At 43.3% G+C, this 19,585-nt stretch overlaps 3 protein-coding genes across 3 annotated transcripts in view; 1 reads left to right on the top strand and 2 right to left on the bottom strand.

Moving 5' to 3' along the window:
- PATE4 (prostate and testis expressed 4) overlaps positions 1-19,585 on the bottom strand; it is a 172,319-nt gene that overhangs the window by 37,872 nt on the left and 114,862 nt on the right. The window lies entirely within an intron of this gene.
- Positions 4,858-6,195, top strand: PATE2 (prostate and testis expressed 2). Its single transcript, XM_084781894.1, has 3 exons — positions 4,858-4,888; positions 5,451-5,579; positions 5,882-6,195. Exons 2-3 carry the CDS (start codon positions 5,462-5,464, stop codon positions 6,016-6,018), a joined length of 255 nt encoding a protein of 84 aa, XP_084638020.1. The 5' UTR covers positions 4,858-4,888; positions 5,451-5,461; the 3' UTR covers positions 6,019-6,195.
- On the bottom strand, positions 16,642-18,898 carry PATE1 (prostate and testis expressed 1; the record flags this gene model as incomplete). The annotated part of the gene is made up of 5 exons (XM_084781912.1): positions 16,642-16,775; positions 17,472-17,594; positions 17,874-17,906; positions 18,536-18,571; positions 18,847-18,898. 5 exons carry the CDS (start codon positions 18,896-18,898, stop codon positions 16,642-16,644), a joined length of 378 nt encoding a protein of 125 aa, XP_084638038.1.

Raw genomic sequence — 19,585 nt, forward strand, 5'->3', positions numbered from 1 at the left:
ATGATGAGCATTTAGCACAGTGAGAGTACACTGTGCTCTAGGCATGTCAGTCCAGCAGTTGACCTGCTGTATTTATAGTAATCATTTTTTTTCTTGACCAGTTAAGCAAAGAGGGCAACATAATGATTCACCTCCTTTGTGCTTAATGGAAAGTTAAGTTGTAATGTTTAACTGACCTGGACTCATAGAGTTATATTTTTACTTGAAAACCCACAAGCTCAGTTCCGTTTAATTTATTGCCCTTTATTTTTATTGGAATGTGTAATTAACTGAAGAGGAGATTCTTTTAAGAATTCAAGGTATTTATTTTCATTCAAGGTACTATTTCATGTTTATCTGTACACACACACACACACACACACACACACACACACACACACACACACAGATATATATAGGGGAATGTAAAAGGGACTGCTGCCCGGGTAGGAAGATTGGAGAACAACAGAGAGGAGAATAGCAGTGAGCAAGTAATCTGACTGAGGAAATGAGAAATAAAGGGGAAGGGCTCTAATGAGAGAGAGGGGGGGGGGAGAGAGGGAGGGAGAGAGAGAATGATAAAATGATAAATGTAGAAGAAGGGATGTAAAATAACAGTAAGGATGTTTGAAAAAGTCATAAAGAGTCATAATATAAGCTACCTAAAACCCTATAGTATATATAAGTTAGTGTATAAATATACACACATAGTTTAAATAAAACATCCTTATTTTGGCTTGAGAGTGCTCTCTCCAAGAAACAAAGACAATCTAATGAAAGCCCCAACACCAGGCATGAGAAGCCTTCTTTTTGGTTTTTTGGGCTGGGTTTTCCAAGAGACTCCCTAAACATAAATGCTCGTGCTATTTTCCTTGCTTGCTCCCCAGAGTTGGAAGGTAAGTACTTATTGTTGAAGAAACCATGCACTTAGGACACAGAGCCCAGAGGGTTATGAGTTGTATCTGATCTGAATGTTTTTTGGTACCAAAAGGCACTATGCAAACTTCCAAAGGTGGGAAGCAACCAATAGTCCTACCCAGCTATGATGTCTATGAACCATAACAATGACCAGGATGGCCACAATAACCTTAAGGGAGCAATAGTGGCACGCATGCTTTGGCAGTAACCAACAGGTCTCTAATTGGATTTAAGACCTACTCAGCAAGAGAGATACTACCCAGGGCTAATGACGTCATGGATCTTGGAGGAGAACCTACCACAACCACTTCAATAAACCAGCATAATTATTAAAAAAAAAAAAAACCTTTTTATTGGTTCTTTGTGACTTTCACAGCATGCACCTCAATTCCACTCATCTCCCCACCCTTCGTACCCACCCTCCAGCCTTGTCACCTCACTCCATGACAGACAAAAAAAAAAACCCCTCAGTGTAGAAGCTGTAGTGTGTCACCTTTTAATCCACACTTCCTTGCTTGCAAGTGTTCATTGCGATGATGTGTTGGTCTGGCTCGAGGCCTCTGGCTTCTGCTACTCTATCAATATTGGAAACTCTTTGGAACTCCTCTCAGATATCTTGCTGTTGCCCTGTGCCATGGAGATGCTATAGCTTTGGATCTGTAGGACTGGTCCCTTCATCCATCCAGCAGTTCATCAATGGGGTAGATGCTGGGGTGGGCCTATTCAGAGTCCTGGATCTGGGCCTGAGAGGTATCTGAGCTGGCCAGCTGATCAGCTCTCCTGATCCTATGCCCTTAGGCCTAGATCACTGGGAAGCCTGCAACCAGAGACAACTCTACCCTAATGCCCAGGTGAAGCGCAAGGCCCGCTCTCCTCAGTGTTGCAGCAGGGGAGAGACAGGGCCAATTCACCCACTCTCATGACCCCAGGGCCAGTTCTCTCACCTTCCATAGTTGGCAAAGAATGAGAGAAGGGAAAAGGGCATCTCTCTCTTGTCTGCATCACCACACAGCAGGTAAGTTGAGGGGCTAGCTCTACCATGCTCACAGCTTTGGGGCCAGCTCATCCTCACTGTATCCCCACTGTCAGGCTCTTTTCTACTGTGCTGCCCAGGTGAAGTACAGGGACTGCTCTCCCAAGTGCTGCAGCAGGCAAGGGACAGGGACAGCTCTCCTGCTCTCATGACTACTGGGTCCAGCTCTTGGGGTCAGCTCTCTGTCCACTGCAGGTGGTGAGGGCACAATGGGGCAGGCCAGGGGATCTTTTCCTTGCTGATAACATTGCACAGCAGACAACACATTGCCCTCGCCTTTGGAGCCAGCTCACCCAGAACCCCCACATCCAGTGCCAGCTTTTACTATGCTGCCCAAATGAGGTGCAGGGCCTGCTCTCCTGAATGCTGCAGTAGATGGGGAGTGGTGACATCTCTCCTGCCCTCATGACCCCAGGGCTAGGTCTCCAACCTGCAGTAGGTGTTGAAGGGTGAAGAGGGAGGGTGTCTTTCCCTAGTCTATGCCACTGCACAGAAGATGAGTGGCAGGGCCAGCTCTCCTATGCTCATACCTTTGGGGCTGGATTACCTGCAACTCCCACAATGTGTGAAGCCTGATCTCCTGAGTACTACAGCTGGTTAGGGGAAAGGTCAGTTTTCCTACTCTCATGCCTCCAGGTCCAGCTCTCCCATGATGCCCAGGTGAATAGTGGGACCAGTTCAATATAGCCCTCAGACAATGTCCTTGGGCAGCAGCTAAGACTAGACATGTCCCTCTGGCCTTTGGAGCTAACAGACCCCTGCTGCTGCTGGACCATGGACCCAGACATGGCTCCTGATGGCAGCATAGTCCAGGACCCACCATGGTTCCAGGTAGCATCACCAGCTACTCGTATTAGGCTGCTCCTCACTACCCTCAGGTGTCCAGTTCTACCTCTTATAACGGTGTCCATATCCTTCTGTTTCTCTTTCTCTTCCATTTCTTCACCACTTGCACCTATTAGTGGTGTCCAGGGTCTCTGAATGTTTGGAAGGAGGAAATGGAAGGGAGAAATGGTTTAATTACTATAATCTCAAAAATAAAACAAAAAAATCTGGTAAACATCTTCGTTTTGTGGAGAATGAACTATGAATGCAAAAGTAGACGTGGCAAGGCTATCATTCATTCATTTCACAAATATTTATTGGATATTTTTATATTCAAAGCTCCAAGCTGCAGGGTGCCATGCTAAATAAGAGAAAACTCTTGTTTTGTCCTAGTGGAATATCCAAGAAGTGAAGAAACAGATATGTCAATTCAAGTAATGAGACAGGACAGAAGCTGGAGGTGCCATTTTCCACAGTCTGCTGAGGTAATGTTGTTTCTGTTCAGGTGACATCTGAGTTGGGACCCAAGTCAGCTAGGTGAATATGTCTGGAAAGCATTGGAGAGGCAACCATTACTATTTTTCCTCAGGAATGCCTTGTTAGCTTAAAGAATTTTTAATTTACCCCCTAAATACACTGAGAACTCATTGGAGCATTTGAATTCACAGTGTGGCCCTGTGATCTATAAAGGGTTTTCTGCCTTCTACATGGAGAAGTGAAAAGTCAAGAGTACAAACAAGGAAGCCCCTCCTCCCAATTAGCTATTGATTGGTCAAGATATCAATAGCTTGGATCCCGGTAAAGACACATGGAAAAAAAATGTATTCAGGTGCAGAGAAATCAGTAAGGATAATGGATGAGGTTTGCTGTCATTCTCCTTTAAAGATGGGACAAAGGAAGCTCTAAAGAACAGGTTTGTGTAGGGGGCCTAGATCTAGTCCACACATGGACCTTGTTGGTGCATAAATATCCATAGGACCCGCTGGGCCCAGGTTAGTTGGCTCTGTTGGTCTTGTGAAGCTCCTGTTCCCTCTGTGTCCTTTTATCCTTCCCCCAACTCTTCCACAAGGCGTCCTGTGCTCTGCCCAATCTTTGGCTGTGAGTTTCAGCATCTCTTTCAATCCTTTGCTATATGTAGCCTCTCAGAAGACAGCTATGCTATGCTTCCATCTGTATGGATGGCAGAATGTCCATGTTAGTTTCAGGGGTTGGCTCTCTCCCATGGGGTGGCTCTCAGGTTGGGCCAGGATCGGTTGGACATTCCTCCATTTCTGCTCCATCTTTATCCCTGCACATCTTGTAGGCGGAGTAAATTTTGGGTCAAAGTTTTTTTTGTGGGTGGGTTGGTGTTCTAACTCCCTCCATACCTGATGGTCTTCTTATGGGTCCTCTAGTAAGGGGAGTGGGGGCTGTTTCTGACATGGACTCTGTCGCATGCTTTTTGATCACTTCCCCGTGGAGGGGCTGCCTTGCTAGGCCACTGTGGGAGAAGATACGCTCAGTCCTGATGCAATGTGAAGGGCTAGGGTGGGTTGCGGGGGCTCCCTTTATTGTGGAGTAGAGGAGGAGGGAAGAGAGAGGGAGGGTGGGACCAGGAGGAGAGGAGAATGGGGGCTATCATTGGCATATAATGTGAATAACCAAATAAATAAAGTTAAAAGTTAAAAAAAAAAGAACAAGTTTGTCAAGACCTGCACTCTGAAAATAAGAGCAGGTTTGGTGAATTAGGATTAGGTGTGTTCAGAGGGCATCAGACATGATAATTTGTTCCTAGGAACTGAGAGTACTGTCCGTCCTGGAAAATTAATGATGTGATTTAGATGAATAGGCTGAGGACGGATCACCCTCTCTTCACAAATGAGAAAAGAGCCAGTACCTTGCACGGGGAGCCGCTGAGGACAAGGGTTTCAGCATGTCTGCTCTTTTTGTGCTGGTGATGTTTTTTCTGTTCAGCCCATATTGGGGTAAGTCCCAGAAATAAAGATGCAGCTAATGAGTACTTAAGGAATGGCCAGATGCTGGGGAAGAAGGGGCTTCCAAAGTGGCTGTTGGGGCTTCAAATGTCTATGAGATTGTGACAAAGGAGACTGTCTTTCCTTCTCTTCACAGGTGTCCTTCATGAACCTGAAGAAGGTATGACCATAGCCGGCATAAAGGCTTTGGTAAACAGTTCACTTGTGATACAATTAGGAATAAACCTCCCTTCAATTTGTGATAGAATCCTTAGAGTCCAGTGCTCTCTTGGCATATTTACGCTATTTATATTAGTAAGGAGTTGAAATTACCTTTGTTTCCTTTTACTCATTACAAATGCCCATGATAAAATAGTCAGCCTATACAAGGTGTTTACTACATGAAATCCGTGGGTTAATTCTACAGGAACCCTGACCTCCTCGAGTGGCATACATTTGGCTTTGTGTCTATAAACTTCTCAATCCATCCCAACTCTTGAATGACAAAGACAGGTGGATCATTGTAAGTTTGATACAGAGATACTATATCAAAAACAAAACAAAACAAAATGAAACAATTGTTTCTCTCTCATGAGGTTATTTTTAGGGGTCCTATTCAGGGAGGATTAGAACCTATGGGTCAATAGTAATTTTCTACAGAGAAGGCTCTAATTACAGAATTCCCCCCCCCCCCACCACCACCCAGACCACATTCACTAAATACTTCTTTCTGTGTCTGGCAGATCTTGGAACAATGTGTTATAAATGTAACAAATATCATCTTGGGATCTGCTACGATATGATGAGATCCTGCATGCTGAGGCATAGACAGTCCTGTGCTGCTGAGAACTTTTACATACTCACAGAGAAAGGTAGTGTGGAGAGTAAGGTGGTGACGGGCAGCTAGCCACACCTACCAATCATGTCGCCTTGTGCGTAGGACGAATGTGAGAGTGGAGATGATGAGGATGAGTGTTCTTGCAAGGGACTGGAAAGATGGGATAACATTAAGTTATGGAGAAGCTGATGTCTCCGGTCAACTCCGGAGTGAAATCCATTCTCTGGATTAGCAACGAGTACAGAAACTATGGAAATTTGAAGATGTATTATTACCAGGAATATAGAAGGAGGAAACAAAGCCTTTAAAAGTTGTTTTCCCCTTTCACTTCCTCAGGACAGAGAATGTATCATTATTCAAGACTGTCATGTATGACCAACTGTGAGGACATCAACTTCCTGAGTTTTGAAAAGAGGGCAGAGATCATCTGTTGCAAACACAGCAGCTATTGCAACATGCCAGTGGGATTCTAGTTCTGAATTTCCTATGGATTTTGGGTCATCTTCAACTTCCTAACAACTCCATTCCCACCCCCGCCTTCCCAAAGTCTGTATTTGCTCTCCTCTCCTAACTAATGGTAGAGAATGAGAACGGCATCTGAAAGCGAATAAGAAAGCAGTCACAGGAGGAGTTGTAAATCTTTGTAAATTCCTTTTCTCACCTGTAGCAAGGCATTTTTATTTTTTAAACAATACTGCTTATTATGAGTAGGCTCAGAATTATTAGTTATCTCCTATACAAAATGCTTTTTTTTTCTCAAAATGATATCCCAACTCTATACAACGAAATCTGTAAGTATACTCCATCCTGGTTTGTACCAAATTCTTTGAGTCAGGATGCTCTTTGGGACTTCCTGGTACAGTACTTTACTTATGGATTATGTAGGTAGGGAAAAGTTAAGACTACTTTCCCAATTTTCTGACAATCTGAGACAATTTTTTTTCCCTCTGCTAAATTTCATGGGGAAAATATCAGGTGAGAAAAACCAGGACTAACAGAGAAAGAAGAAAACTTTAGGAATTTGTGAAAATTGTCATTGAAACAGAAACAGTTTGGTGTGTGGATCTGGTTTGTATTATTAAGGGTCTGGTTGAACCAGGTGATTGGCTTGGGAATTGAAGCCTTGTTCAAAACTGACTACTTAATTTTTTTTCTGGTGGGAATGAAAAACAAATAAAAATGGGTTTCTATTGTAGCTAAAGGTAACAGACTATGTAGAGCTGGCATGAGGAACCATGTACTACTAGTTTCCTTTCTGCTGCTGCTATATAACACCTTGACCAAAAACAATTGAGAGTAAGGAAGGGCTTATCTGGTTTACACTTCCAGATTACAGTCTATCGTGGAGGGAAGTCAGGGCAGGAACTAAAGGCAGGAACCTAGAGGCAGGACCCATGGAGGCACAATGCTTGATAGTTTGCTTTTTCATACAACACAGGACCACCTGTCTAGAAATAGTACCACTCACCATGGTCTGGGTCCTTTTATGTCAATAAGAATAATCAATATTGTCCCCACCCCCAGACATGTCCACAAGGCAATATGATCTAGGCAATTTCTTAATTGAGGTCAGATCCCTGTAGGTGTGTCAAGATGACAAAGCTAACAAGAATTTGATGTCTGAGTTAGAATGTGTGCCATTCATTGGAAGGTAATGTTATGAGTAGCAGAAAGTATGATAGATTAGAAAGTTTAGAGGAGCAACATGCAGATACTACATGAATCAAGTACCAAGGTACAAACAAAACAGAGTAGCAAACACAGGAACATCACCTATGGACACAAAATAGACAGAGGGTGACTACATGTTTCTCTGGTTAGGAAGCCTACTGCAATTTCCAGTCCTGCATTCCCATGAGTCTTTTCAATTATATTAAGCCACATGAAATTCTCTAATGAACAATCTGCTTTTATACTTCAGGAGTTAAATGAAATTTCTGTATTTGGTTTGTGTTGGCGACTATAGTTTGTGCTTCTTTTTGAGGAATTCCCAATCTGGACTCTTACAGCCAGGATGTATAAAACAAAACAAAATAAAACAAAACGGAACAACCCCCAAGCCCCCAAAACAAATCAAACAAACAAAAAAAAACATGGAGATAGTTTTTCAAAATAGGTAAGCAGGCTGGAAAAGCCAATGTAACATGGGGGTTTGAGTTTGAATCATGGAATTTTAGCATATCTGGATTCTGTCACCCCCTCAACCACAGGAGGATGGATGGTAGAGGTCAGTGTAGGAAGAAATGCTATCCAGCATTGAATTTCTAAATTACATTTTAGAAGATCCTCAACCAATGTTTAACAAAGCCAAGTTTGTGTTTTGTTGAGCAAGAAGAGTAATTATAATCTTGTTCTATGCTTCATGAATAAATACCAGGAATGGTATTTCTGCAGCTTTGGGTTTATGCATGTACAAGTGTTTTTGATGTGTCTGTGAAGTCTCTGGTCAGTGTACCCAGTTAGCATAGGCTGTTGGCTTTTGAAAGCTCGGTTTCTTACTTATCTATAGGTTTTCTCTCTGCTGAGCAGGATTTGCTTTGTCCACATGGTAAACTCCCAACTTGGTTATAGACATCAACTGAAGAGTGTCTGGACCCTTGGGCCAAGGCACGAATCAGTCTATGATATAATTTGTGCCCAGCACATTTTATAAATAGGACAAAGCTAAAGCTATTCTGTAGCTGATACCACATTTTTGTTAACATTTTTCTCCTAACTTCATTTCTTTCCTGAGGGTGTGGTATGATACTGGGTACCAAATCCAGAACCTCCTGTACTAAGGAAGTACCTTACTACCTAGCTACACCATACACCTTTTATTCTCTTGATTAAGTTTTAAGAGGAAAATACCCTGCCATTGAGACTGGGGCTCTCAAACAAGATGTTTAGCCAGACTTTTGGATATTTTATTGGGTTCTTTTTCCTGCCTCCCTACACCACTCTTATCCCTTCCAACACCCTAAAACTAGCTAGGAGAGAAAGAAAGTTAGAGGGGGAAAAGGGACATCACTATCATCAGACTATTTCCTTGGGTCAAATTTGATCTCCAACCAGCAACTAGCAATCCAGCAAATAGCAATGAACAGTGACCAGTAACAGGGGCAACCAGCACCCAGCAATGGCAGCAGGAACAAAGAGCATCCAGCAAGAGCAGAAGGAGCAACAGGAATAGCAACAGAGAGAGCAGCAGCTGCCACCTCTCTTGGGGCATTTTTATTCTCTTGAGTGAGAGGGTGAAGGTCTGAATGCATTACTCATGAGAGAGGAGGCTCTTTGTAACCAGGATTCTTCACAACCTGGATGAAATAGTTATATTCTTGAGCATATTTTCTTTTAATAATAATAATAATAACAATAATAAATTATATTTGTTAGATTATAAAATAAACTCATTTGAACAATTTTAACAAAATAGGAGGAAAAAGTACTCCAAATTGTATTTTGCATAAAAGTCAGGTCATAGCATCACTAAGTGATTTTTCTTCTTCTTTTGGATTACTTATTGGCTCTTTGTGAATTTGACACCATGCACCCTAAACCCTGTCTCCTCATGCCCTCCCTCCACACTTGGAACCTCCCCCACAAAAGGAAAAAAAGTCTCATTGTGGAAGCTGTAGTGTGCCACAGTGTGTCCCACAGTACACCCATTTGTCGACATTTCTTTCCTTGTAAATGTTCATTACAATGAATCATTGGTTTGGTTTGAAGCCTCTTGCTTCTGCTACACTGTTAATACCGGGTCTTCACTGGACTCCTCTCAGATATCCTGCTGTTGCCCTGTGTTACAGAGATCCTGCAGTGTTGGATCTATAGGACTGGCTCCTTCATGCACTCCAATAGTTCATCAGTGTGGGAGATCTTAGGGTAGGCCAACTCAAAACCCTGGATCTGGGCCTGGGAGGTATCTGAGCTGGTCACTCAGCCAGTTCTCCCACATCCTCACCACCTGGGCAAGCTCTTAAGTCCTGCCTGGCTAGTACCTTCAATGTGGAAGATGTCAAGGAGAAAGAGCCAGCTCTCTTCCTCTCATGCCCTCTGGGCCAGCTCACCCTCACCCATGCCAGTAGGGCTAGCTCTACTGTACTGCCTAGTCAAGGTGCAGGGCCCTGTCTCCTAAGTGCTGCAGCAGGTGAGAGACAGGGACAGCTCTCCTGCTCTCATGACCCTGGGGCCCAGCTCTCCTGCCCACCACATGTAGTGAGGGATGAGGGCATCTCTCCCTTATCCATGCCACTGCCCAGCAGATGAATGGCAGGGACAGCTTTCCTATGCTCACACCCTTGGAACTGCCTTATTGGCTTAGGGTTATCCACAACTCCCACAACCAGGGCCAGCTCTAATGTGCTTCCTGGGTGAGGCACAGGGCCTGCTTTCCACAGAACTGCAGCTGGAAATGGTCAGAGCCAGCTTTCTTGCTCTCACACCTTTCAGGGCTAGCTCTCTCCTACAATGCCCAGGTGAGGAGTGGGGCCAATTCTGCCCAGCCTCAGACATTACCATGCCTCCAGGTGGCAGCCCAGACCAGGGATATCTGGCTAGCCTTCGGTGGTAACAGATCCCTGCTGCTGCAGTGCCATGGTCCCAGACATGGCCCTCAGGGTCAGCACAGGCCAGGGCCTCATCTTAGGCGGTATCACTGGCTGCTCACACCAGGATGTTCCTCACTAGCCTTGAGTCGCCAGTTCTGCCTCTCTTCATTGTGCACACGTCTTTCTGCTTCTCTTTTCCTTCCATTTCTCCACTGCTTACTTGTCAATCTTAGTGGTGTCCGGGGTCTCTAGGGGTCTCAGGAGTGGTCTCAGGCATGCTAGGCCACACCTGTGCTTTACGGCACTGGGCAGGGGGTGTCTCGGGTGTGGTCTGCCCACCTGTGCCATGCGGCCAGATATTTTCTTTTACTTTACCGTGGCATATTCTCCTCAGTTCCACTATGCAATGTGGGGGAAAAAAAAGAGAATAATCTGCCTGGAAATTTTTCCCCCCACATGAAAACACACCACGTATCTACTTTTTAGTCATCAGATGCTCTTAATTCATGTTTTAATAGGCATATAGGGACTTTTTACACATATCTTTTTAAGAGTTAGACTTCAGCCAGAAAACATGTTAGTCTGGACCAGTATATAAGCCACAAAACTTTATACATTAATCCAAAAGGAATTTCACATGTATTAAAGCTTTAAATGTTAAAATCAAATAAACCTTGATTTAAAAAGTTTCTTTTGACTGTCATCATTAGTTTTTAATATATGCTAGACAAATTCTAAATACCTTACATACATATGTGTAGCAATACAATCTTACATATTTTCACAGTTTCTATAATGTAGACAAGTTGATAGCTAAGAAATCGGATAACAGGCTGGTGAAATAGATAAGAATTACAAAATTACATTTTCTAGTCACACCTGATGTCATCACCATAACCAAGTGAATTCCCAACTGAAGCAACTTAAGTTAGAAAAAGAACCATTTGGCTCTCGGTGTCAGGTTACATACTTGGGAATTGAACTTTCGCTCCCCTTTCCCCATCCTGACCCAGCAGGGCAACCCAAGGTTTTTAAGTTCAAATGTAACTTCTTTATGAAGATTTTCCCCATGACCCACTCTGTACTGCTTTTGCTTTATCCATATATTTTCCTCCACTAATTAAAGTGCATTTGTAGAGAAGTCTCCAAGGCTGCCTGAATGTGAAGCAAACACTCAGGTTTCCTACATTTATGGCCTTCACAACTAGTTTAATAGCTCACTGATTCAGTTCCTTTAATTGCGGCTCATTAAGTGGGCGTGATACCAAAGCTGCCCATCATGGGCTGGCTTTTCCAGGTCACTGGGCAGTAATACTGAGTGTGTAAAGTTATAGTTCTTATAGGAAAATGACTGTCAGGTTATCATATTCAAGCAAGTCACCAGTGCAGAGCTCATGGTGTGAACACCTAGGTGGCTGTGCTCCTTCCTTCCTCTCTCCCGTTACTGATTTTTATGGCTAACTGATTTGACAAAGAGGGAATTGGAATTTACAAATAGCCTGTCAATAATGGTTGAAGCATTAAACTCAGATAAAAAATGTCCCTGAAAGACAATAATGAAGAAAAATATTACCAACAGAACAGTTCATTATTTATTTCACTCAAACATCACTAAGTTAATTCAAGGTCATTTGCTAACAGTCTAGCAGGAAGTAAAGCCCTACCATGAAGAATAGAAGTTATTTTTACTGAAATAAATACACATTTTTGATAGGGCTGTTCCTGGTAATAGCTCCGCTTGCAAAGGCATTGTTATAGGCTTACAAAAAAAAAAAAAACCCCATTCTCTGTCAAGACACTTCATACGGCACTCTTTCTAAGCAAAGAATCCATTTCACTACAAAGATGGTGTAGCCATAAAGAGTACTAATCTTATCATGTATCTCATTACTGCCGGCCCACTAGTCTGACAATATGTGGAGGCGTGTCAATAAAATCTCAGTTAAAATATGATTTGGAAATCAAGCACTAGAATGATTTCCTGTCTTATGGGATATAACATATGCTCTAAGATTAGATAATAGTGTATGGCTTTCCTTTTCTCTGCTCAGAAAACATAGGTCCAGGAAGCAAGATTTAGAAACGAGAATAAATTCTCTTGTATTTGGCGTTTTTTATTTGTCGGCTGAGAAATGTTTCTGTGGATTTGAAGGGCGTACTCTGATGAATTGGGGGCTCCTTATGCCACCACAATAAGAAGGATGGAGATTTTCTCTCTGACTGGTAAAATTAATGCGGATGTCCTAGGGAGAGTAGGTTGTGGTAGCACGGTGATGTAAGGGTGAGTTTGCCTGGCGTCCAGAAGGGCTAATTAAAATATTCATGAAACACTGAAAGTGAAAACAGCAAAGCTACTGAAGACTTGAATTCTTTAAGAAGCCGCACATCATCCCTCCAGGTAGATAAAAGATTCAGAAGGTGGTATTCGGGGGTGGGGGCAAAACACAGGCTTAGATGTTATAGCTATAACTTGCCAGTCCAAACAAACTCTGGGCAGCAATGCACACCTCTCTTGTTTCTTGAGGTAATAGCTCTTCTCTATATCTTTACTGCTTCATGTAAAAGCTGTTGTTGGTTCACAGGTGGAATTGAATGGGTTGAGGAATATTTGTCATTGCACAGAAATGAATATCTGTGCTATTTCTCCAAGATTAAACTTGGAATTCTCTCCTTGTATTTAGTCAAAGGACAAGAAAGTCTATGTGGAGGATAAATGAGCATTATTAGCCAAAACCATACAGTTATCTTTACTGTTAAACAGAGGGATCCAAATACATATAGAAGGATATGGATCACCAGAGAGGTGGGTGCACTGGTTGTTAAATTAATAACTCTCACTTCTTCTTGAAACACATAGGAACAAATACAGAGACCCACTAGCAGACATCACAAACACACACACACACACACACACAGAGAGAGAGAGAGAGAGAGAGAGAGAGAGAGAGAGAGAGAGAGAAAGAGAGAGAGAGAGAGAGAGAGAGAGAGAGAGAGAGAGAGAAAGAGAGAGAGAGAGAGAGAGAGAGCGAGAGAGAGAGAGAGAGCAAGAGCGAGCGTGAGAGAGATAGGTCTTGGAACACACAGATCTAAATGAGATATCTTCATTAAATCTCTCTACCAGAGCTCAACGAACCCTGTGGAAGAGAAGGCAGAAGATGTATGGGAGTCAGGGGACAGAGGACACCAGGAGAACAAGGCCCTTAAATCAACCAGACAACGCTTCTGGCTTCTGTGAGCTCACAGAGACTTATGCAGAATGGGTCTGCACCAGGTCCTCTGTGTACACATTATAGCTCTTAGTTTAGTATTTCCGTGGGACTCCTGAATGTACGAGCAAGTGGATCTCTGATTTTGTTGTTGTTGTTGTTTTTGGATCTCTGATTTTTATGCCTTCTCTTTTCCTTCTGTTGGTTTTCCTTGTCCAAATTGTATGGGATTTTATTTTGCTATGTTTGGTTGTTATTGCTCAGAGCCCTGTTCTTTATAATGAAATACCAAAAAAGATTGGATTCAGATGGGAGAGGAGTGGGGAGAAACTGGGAAGAGTGGAGAGAGATGAGAAACCGTAACCAGGATAGATTATATGAAAATAGAATCTGTTTTTAATAAAATGGAAAAATTATTATCTCTCAGCTTTAAGCGCACTGTTGTCTAATCTGCTATATCAGTGTTTTCTACTTGTGGGTTAAGACCCCCACAGGAGTCTCATCAGCTATCCTGCATATCTGATATTTACATTACAAATCATAACGTAGCAAAATTATAGTTATGAAGTAACAATTAAATACGTTTATGGTTGGGTGTTACCACAACATGAGTAACTGTATTAAAGGGTTGTAGCATTAGGAAAGTTGAGAAACACTGTGCTAGATGATGTCAACTTGCAAGGGTTCTGTTTTATGCTTTATTTCCACCCTACTTGCAGAAATATACTTCGTGGTGCTCCCTAAAAAACCAAACCAGATCAAACCAAACTAAACCAAACCAAACAAAAAAAAACCCCAAAAACCAAAAACCAAAAAACCCTAAAATATCATCAATGAACAGTGTTCGTTCCCTTGAAATATACATGTTATCCTCAAGGGTTTCTTCCTTGAAATTTATTTTATTGTCATTGGAGGCAGGACCTGCCTCTCTAGCCCAAGCTAGCCTGGAACTCATGATGTAGCCCGTGCTGCTCTTGACCTTGTGTCAGTTCCCCTCCTTCATTCTCCACAGTGCTGAGAGTACAGGCTTGAGATGTCATACCCAGCTTCCTTGTGGGTTTTGAGGAGTCCACAAGCAGGCACCCCAATCTCATGACATCTGAGTCTCAGTTTCAGAGGGTCCTTCTTCTAGCTTGCTAAAGTCTAGTGACATCGACATTCCCACTTTGTTTTCGGAGGCCTGTGGGTTTTAGATGCTTTCTACAGTTTCTATCTGTTAAATCGTCATCTCCTTCTGGTCCTTCAATGTATGGATAACAACTCTTTACTTCAAAGTTTTTGTGAGAATGATTGGCACTATTTCCTCTTCCTGCCTGATGTGAAAAGATGTCACTGGTGGTGAGCTTCTCAGGACCAGTGAAGAGGGAATGAGAGAGGGGAAGTGAAATATTTATGCAGATGACTCTCACACAGGGATCACTCATATTGTTATTATTCACTCATGTCTGAACATGTATTAAACTAAGCTTCATGAGGACTGAGATCATGACCGTCATATCCAAGTATCTAGCACCACCTGGAACATGGTATGGTTTGAATGAATGTTTGTTAAACACATTGAAGGAGAGTTTGGAAGGGAAGAGAAAGAGAAAACAATTATGTGTATTGAAGAAATGTAATTTATTTTTTGTTCTCATGATGGGACTTAACCACCCTTTCCAAGGTCTGTTCTACAACAGTGTTAGGAGTCAGCCTTAGTCCCGATGACACATGAATTTTGTCCCGTTTCACATTCTGTGCTGGAATTACACATCATGGAAAGCTTGAACGTGTGAGAGACGGAAGTGGTTGAGGGTTTTATGTAGCTTTATGTAGCCATGGGCATCTAACAGCCAAGTCTAGAGAGCTTCCTTGACCTCACACCTATCAGTGTCCACAGTGCTGAGGTTCATACTGGCTGGGCTCAGCTCCTTCGAGCGGCCCTGCAGGTCTTCCTTGCCTGGATTCTTCTCTAAGCGTTCTCCAGACAAGATGGCACCTGGGAACCTCCAGAATCCCACAGACGCCCCAATCCCATATCTGCAGTCCATAGCCCGAAAGCCTAGAAGGCAGAAGATCCTTCTCTCTTTATAACTCTCATACCTAGTACCGGTTCTTTTCCACAACCTAACCTTTTCCTCAGCCAGGCAGAAGCATCGACAAACAAAATCCAAGAAAAGTCCAATGACTGATTTTCTTCTCACCATGCGCATCGAGTCTCAGGAGCCCAGTGGTGCATACTTATATTGAAATGAGATAAGAGTTAGGGAGGAGAACAACAGAAAGAATTAATAAAATCTCCAGCTACAATGGGGGAGGTTATAGGCCCAAGTGAGGAAGCTAAACAGACATGAATGGACATGGTAAACAGACCTGTCAGCTCACCTTCTAACTAGCTGTGCTGTCTCCACCGATCGGTGTTGCCACCTGCTTTTGCCAAAGAACCTTATTTCTGCAGTGGGGAGTAATGGCCGCAGAGATTTACAACTTGTCATAAGACAGCCACAAGTAGGACCACTTCCAAGGCTCAGGGAGCATCCCAGAAGAGAGCTCAGGGAGAATAGAAGAGTTCACCACTGAGGTGGAGTGTCATGACATGTTGTTTTCTGGGGATAATATAGCCATTGCACTCTTGAACTCACAGCAGTTGTGCTGACCTGGGAAGAGGATCACGTGGCCCCACCCCTCTCTGAGGATTCATAAGTGTGGTGGTTGTTGGAGAAAGGAGAGACATTTTTTTCATGCCTGTATGTTACATTTCAGAGATGCTCCTCTAAGCAACCCTGATTAAATTCATTGAGCTGTGCGCATGTGCACACACACACACACACACATACACACACACACACACACACACACACACACACACCCTGTATGACATGAAAGCGGAAATGGGGAGGTAGTTGAGAAGGTGATCAGTGGAGTTGAGGACAAGAGAGTGTATGGGGTAAATATGGTCAGAATACATTATCTACACGTATGGAAACATCATTATAAAGCTGATTTGTATGTATGATAATGACCCAGCTATTAAAAATTAGAAAATTCTGCCATGGAATAGAAGAAAGGAAAAGAAGGAGCCATCTTTTGAATTTTAATTATTCCTTTTGTCCTTAGTACTTGGTATCCAGTGTTAAACCTAGATATAGTAGGTTTAGTAATAACCCAAGCTTGTGCTGATCTTGGTAAGAAAGTTTTATTTATTCACTTTTTATTGGTTTTGAAACAGGTAGGGACTTTAGAAAAAGGGTGATTTCCCTATGACATGTAGAAGGCAGATATAGATGTTTGAAGTCTTTCTCTGTAGTGTTATCCTCAAGAGGTCACTGTGGAGAGGCCATTCCATCACCCAGATGTTGGAGCTCAAAGGGACCAGAAACTTCTAAAACCTTTCATTGCACATGTCATAGCCCCGGCAACACCTGAAGTGCACCAGATAGGAGCCCCACTTTATGTTTTCCACATTAGCACAGTTCTTTAAGCAGCCCATGAAGTTTAACCAGATGGTGCCATCCTCTGCAGAAGAGGAGGGACAGATCAGCAAGCCTGGCTGAAGCTTCCGTAAGCTTTCCCCAACCCACACTGGCATCTAAAAACCACCCCGTGGAGTTCGAGCTCCATTGTTCAGATGTGAAGGATTGGGAAGCGCTGGAGGTTGGAGGATATCCAAAAGAAAAGAAGTGGTGGGGTCGTTAGAAAACTTTACTGGAGGCAGAAGGTAATCACGAGAGAAGTGCATCGGAGATTACCGTAGTAAGAGGCTTCTAATGAGATAATGGGTTTCGTGGTGCGTAGGGAAGTAGAGAACTGGTGCCTAATTTTATTCACAAGGAGTTGTAGCCTGGGCATACTGCTGATGCTGCCACCTCTTGGAGTCATTCATGCAAAAGCCCGAGTAGGCACACAGAGAGCTACTTTCATTACCAACCAGCTGGCGTCCGGAGTGTGAGTATTTTGTCCGTCCTCTCACCTGCCTTCAACCCTTTTTTTTTTTCATGATTCTTATTGTTCCCTTGAGTATCACCCCTGCTTCAGCAGCGACCTCCTTTTTTTTTTTTTTAAGTTATAGTGGATCATGGGAGCAGTACTACCAGTTACCTTAACAGTGAGGCTGTCTACGGTAACGGGAAATTTCTTCATTCATCTTCAGCCCCGCACACGTCCTGCTTCCTTCCTCCCCCGCTGCCTTTGCTTCCCTACCCCACCACTTACTTTTGTAGATCTTTCCCGCCATACAGGCCTCCTCTGTTGTCGCAGTACATATTCCTCTTCCTCTGGAGCACTTTTCTCCAGGGAACTGGAGGTGGCACATCCTACACTGCACAATTTCCACAACTTGAAGAGATGGGAGAGAAGATGACTCTTCCAGGAAAGAGCCCATCTCCCCATTCAAGTTTTAAGCCTGCTTAGAGCGGGAAGTGTCCCCACCTCAAACCCCATCAAGGCATGGGCATGTGCCTCTATTAGAACGGGCGAAACAGGAAGGGTGATAGGAGTTTATGGTCTCAGAGGCTCCATCTTGGAAGATGGGCAGGGATAGAAAGGAGAAAGGCACAAGACAAAGAGAAACATACTGACACCAAGATGGTCAGGCCAGTGTCTCTTTGCACTCACCATTGTTATTTTCGTAAAAGGGCACTTTATCCGCTGTGTAGGTGAGAGAAAGAGAACGAGCCTGTAATTCTGTCTGCAATTTACCCTCCCTTCGCAGTCCCTCTCCTCCCAGGGCTCATTTTGCCTTCTAGTCTGGAGTCTTTTTTTGGGGGGGGGGAGGGAGGCTTCTTCTAGTACCCTAAAGCTGCTTATGTCATCTGGTAGCACTTTTTTCTTTTATCCTCTTCATCTCTTTATGGCCCCTTATATAGGTATATAGCAGAGATCAGAAAGAAGAGGATAAATACACATGGTCTTAATTTCATTTTTCCCCCCCTTCAATTGAACTTCACAAAAGTCTCATCTGACGTGACAATGAGGACAGACCTCTGAAATTTAGGAGGTTGAGGTTGCTACCTTAGATTTGACTGCCTTGAATCTGCGACCCTTACATTCCATTTCTCTGGTCCCTTGTTCTTGCCTTCAGCTTTGTCAGGTGCTGTTCCAGTTCTTTGCCGGCCCTAAAGGCAGCTCCTGCCCTGGCTGTATCCTGTCAGAAGAGGCTGCTGAATGTGGGAATTTTGTCTACTTGTGATTTACTTTTAGGCCCCATGCCCACCCCACTCCAGTCATCCTGTGTCCTCCCATCTTTGTATTCATTTCTCACATCCATGTGTACTCACGTTTGTTAGCATCGCCTGGAAGTGACCCAGAGAAAACTGTTGATAAAACAAAAAGATAAAAATCATACTTCCCAGAAGATAATTTTTCCAAACCCCCATTTCACAGCTTCTAGGAATCTCTCAATTTGTTGCCAAAACATCTACTTCCTCCTTTGAGCAAGAGGGCTTATCAGCAACCTGATACAGTGCGGATGGGAGGCATAGCACACAGAGGTCTCTTTTCCTGTTGGGCTGCCAAGGCTGGTCTTCATCATGGAAGTTCTCCCCCATTCCTGGATCCCAGACATTTCTCACCGACTCTCATGACTCACCCCTCAAATAGCAGAGTAAAATGAGACATCTCATTAAGTGGGGCTTTCTCATTTTGGAGGCAGAAATGTTCAGGTTAAGAAGGATGTGTTCCTATTTATACAGTGGTGACGCTGGGTTTCTTCAATAGGAATTAGGGGTGGGACACTGAGGAAGTCACTGAAAGGCATACCCTGATCCTAGAAAAGTCAATGACCCTAATTTCTCTTCTTTGTAACTTAGGAGTAGAGACTGGCTAGGAAAGGCCTGGACTTGATTTATTCCAGCCATTGCCTCTCAAGATTTCTGATACCCAGCTCTGTAGTCTTGTTGTTATATCGTTCTATGAAAGGATACAGAATAGATTAGGGTTGGATCAGTGGGATCAGAGTGACCTACACTGAGAATACACACGAACAAAGAATTGGAACGAAGGAAGACTTAGAGTCTTATGAAATCTGTGGTTTTTGGAAATGGAGGTGAGAGGAGCAGAGCGGTTAGGCTCCGAGACCCTCCTGGAGGACTCTCACGAAGGCAATGGAGCTCCTGTCAGTCATTTTGGAAAGAAGGAAGCCCTGAGGTAGAAGAGGAAAGTTGAGACTTCAGTTAGGTAGGGAGGTGGCTGGATGATATACAGAGGATAGAATCTGAGGAGGTAAGGAGCTATACATAATGCCTCACTCTAGTCTTCCGTTTCTTTTTCTTTCAGCAAGGTGTATGTGTGAAACTGTAGCTTTTTTTTCTTTCAGCAGAGAACCAAGG

This window comes from Acomys minous, assembly GCF_964271855.1.
Source record: "Acomys minous genome assembly, chromosome: 5".
Taxonomy (NCBI): domain Eukaryota; kingdom Metazoa; phylum Chordata; class Mammalia; order Rodentia; family Muridae; genus Acomys; species Acomys minous.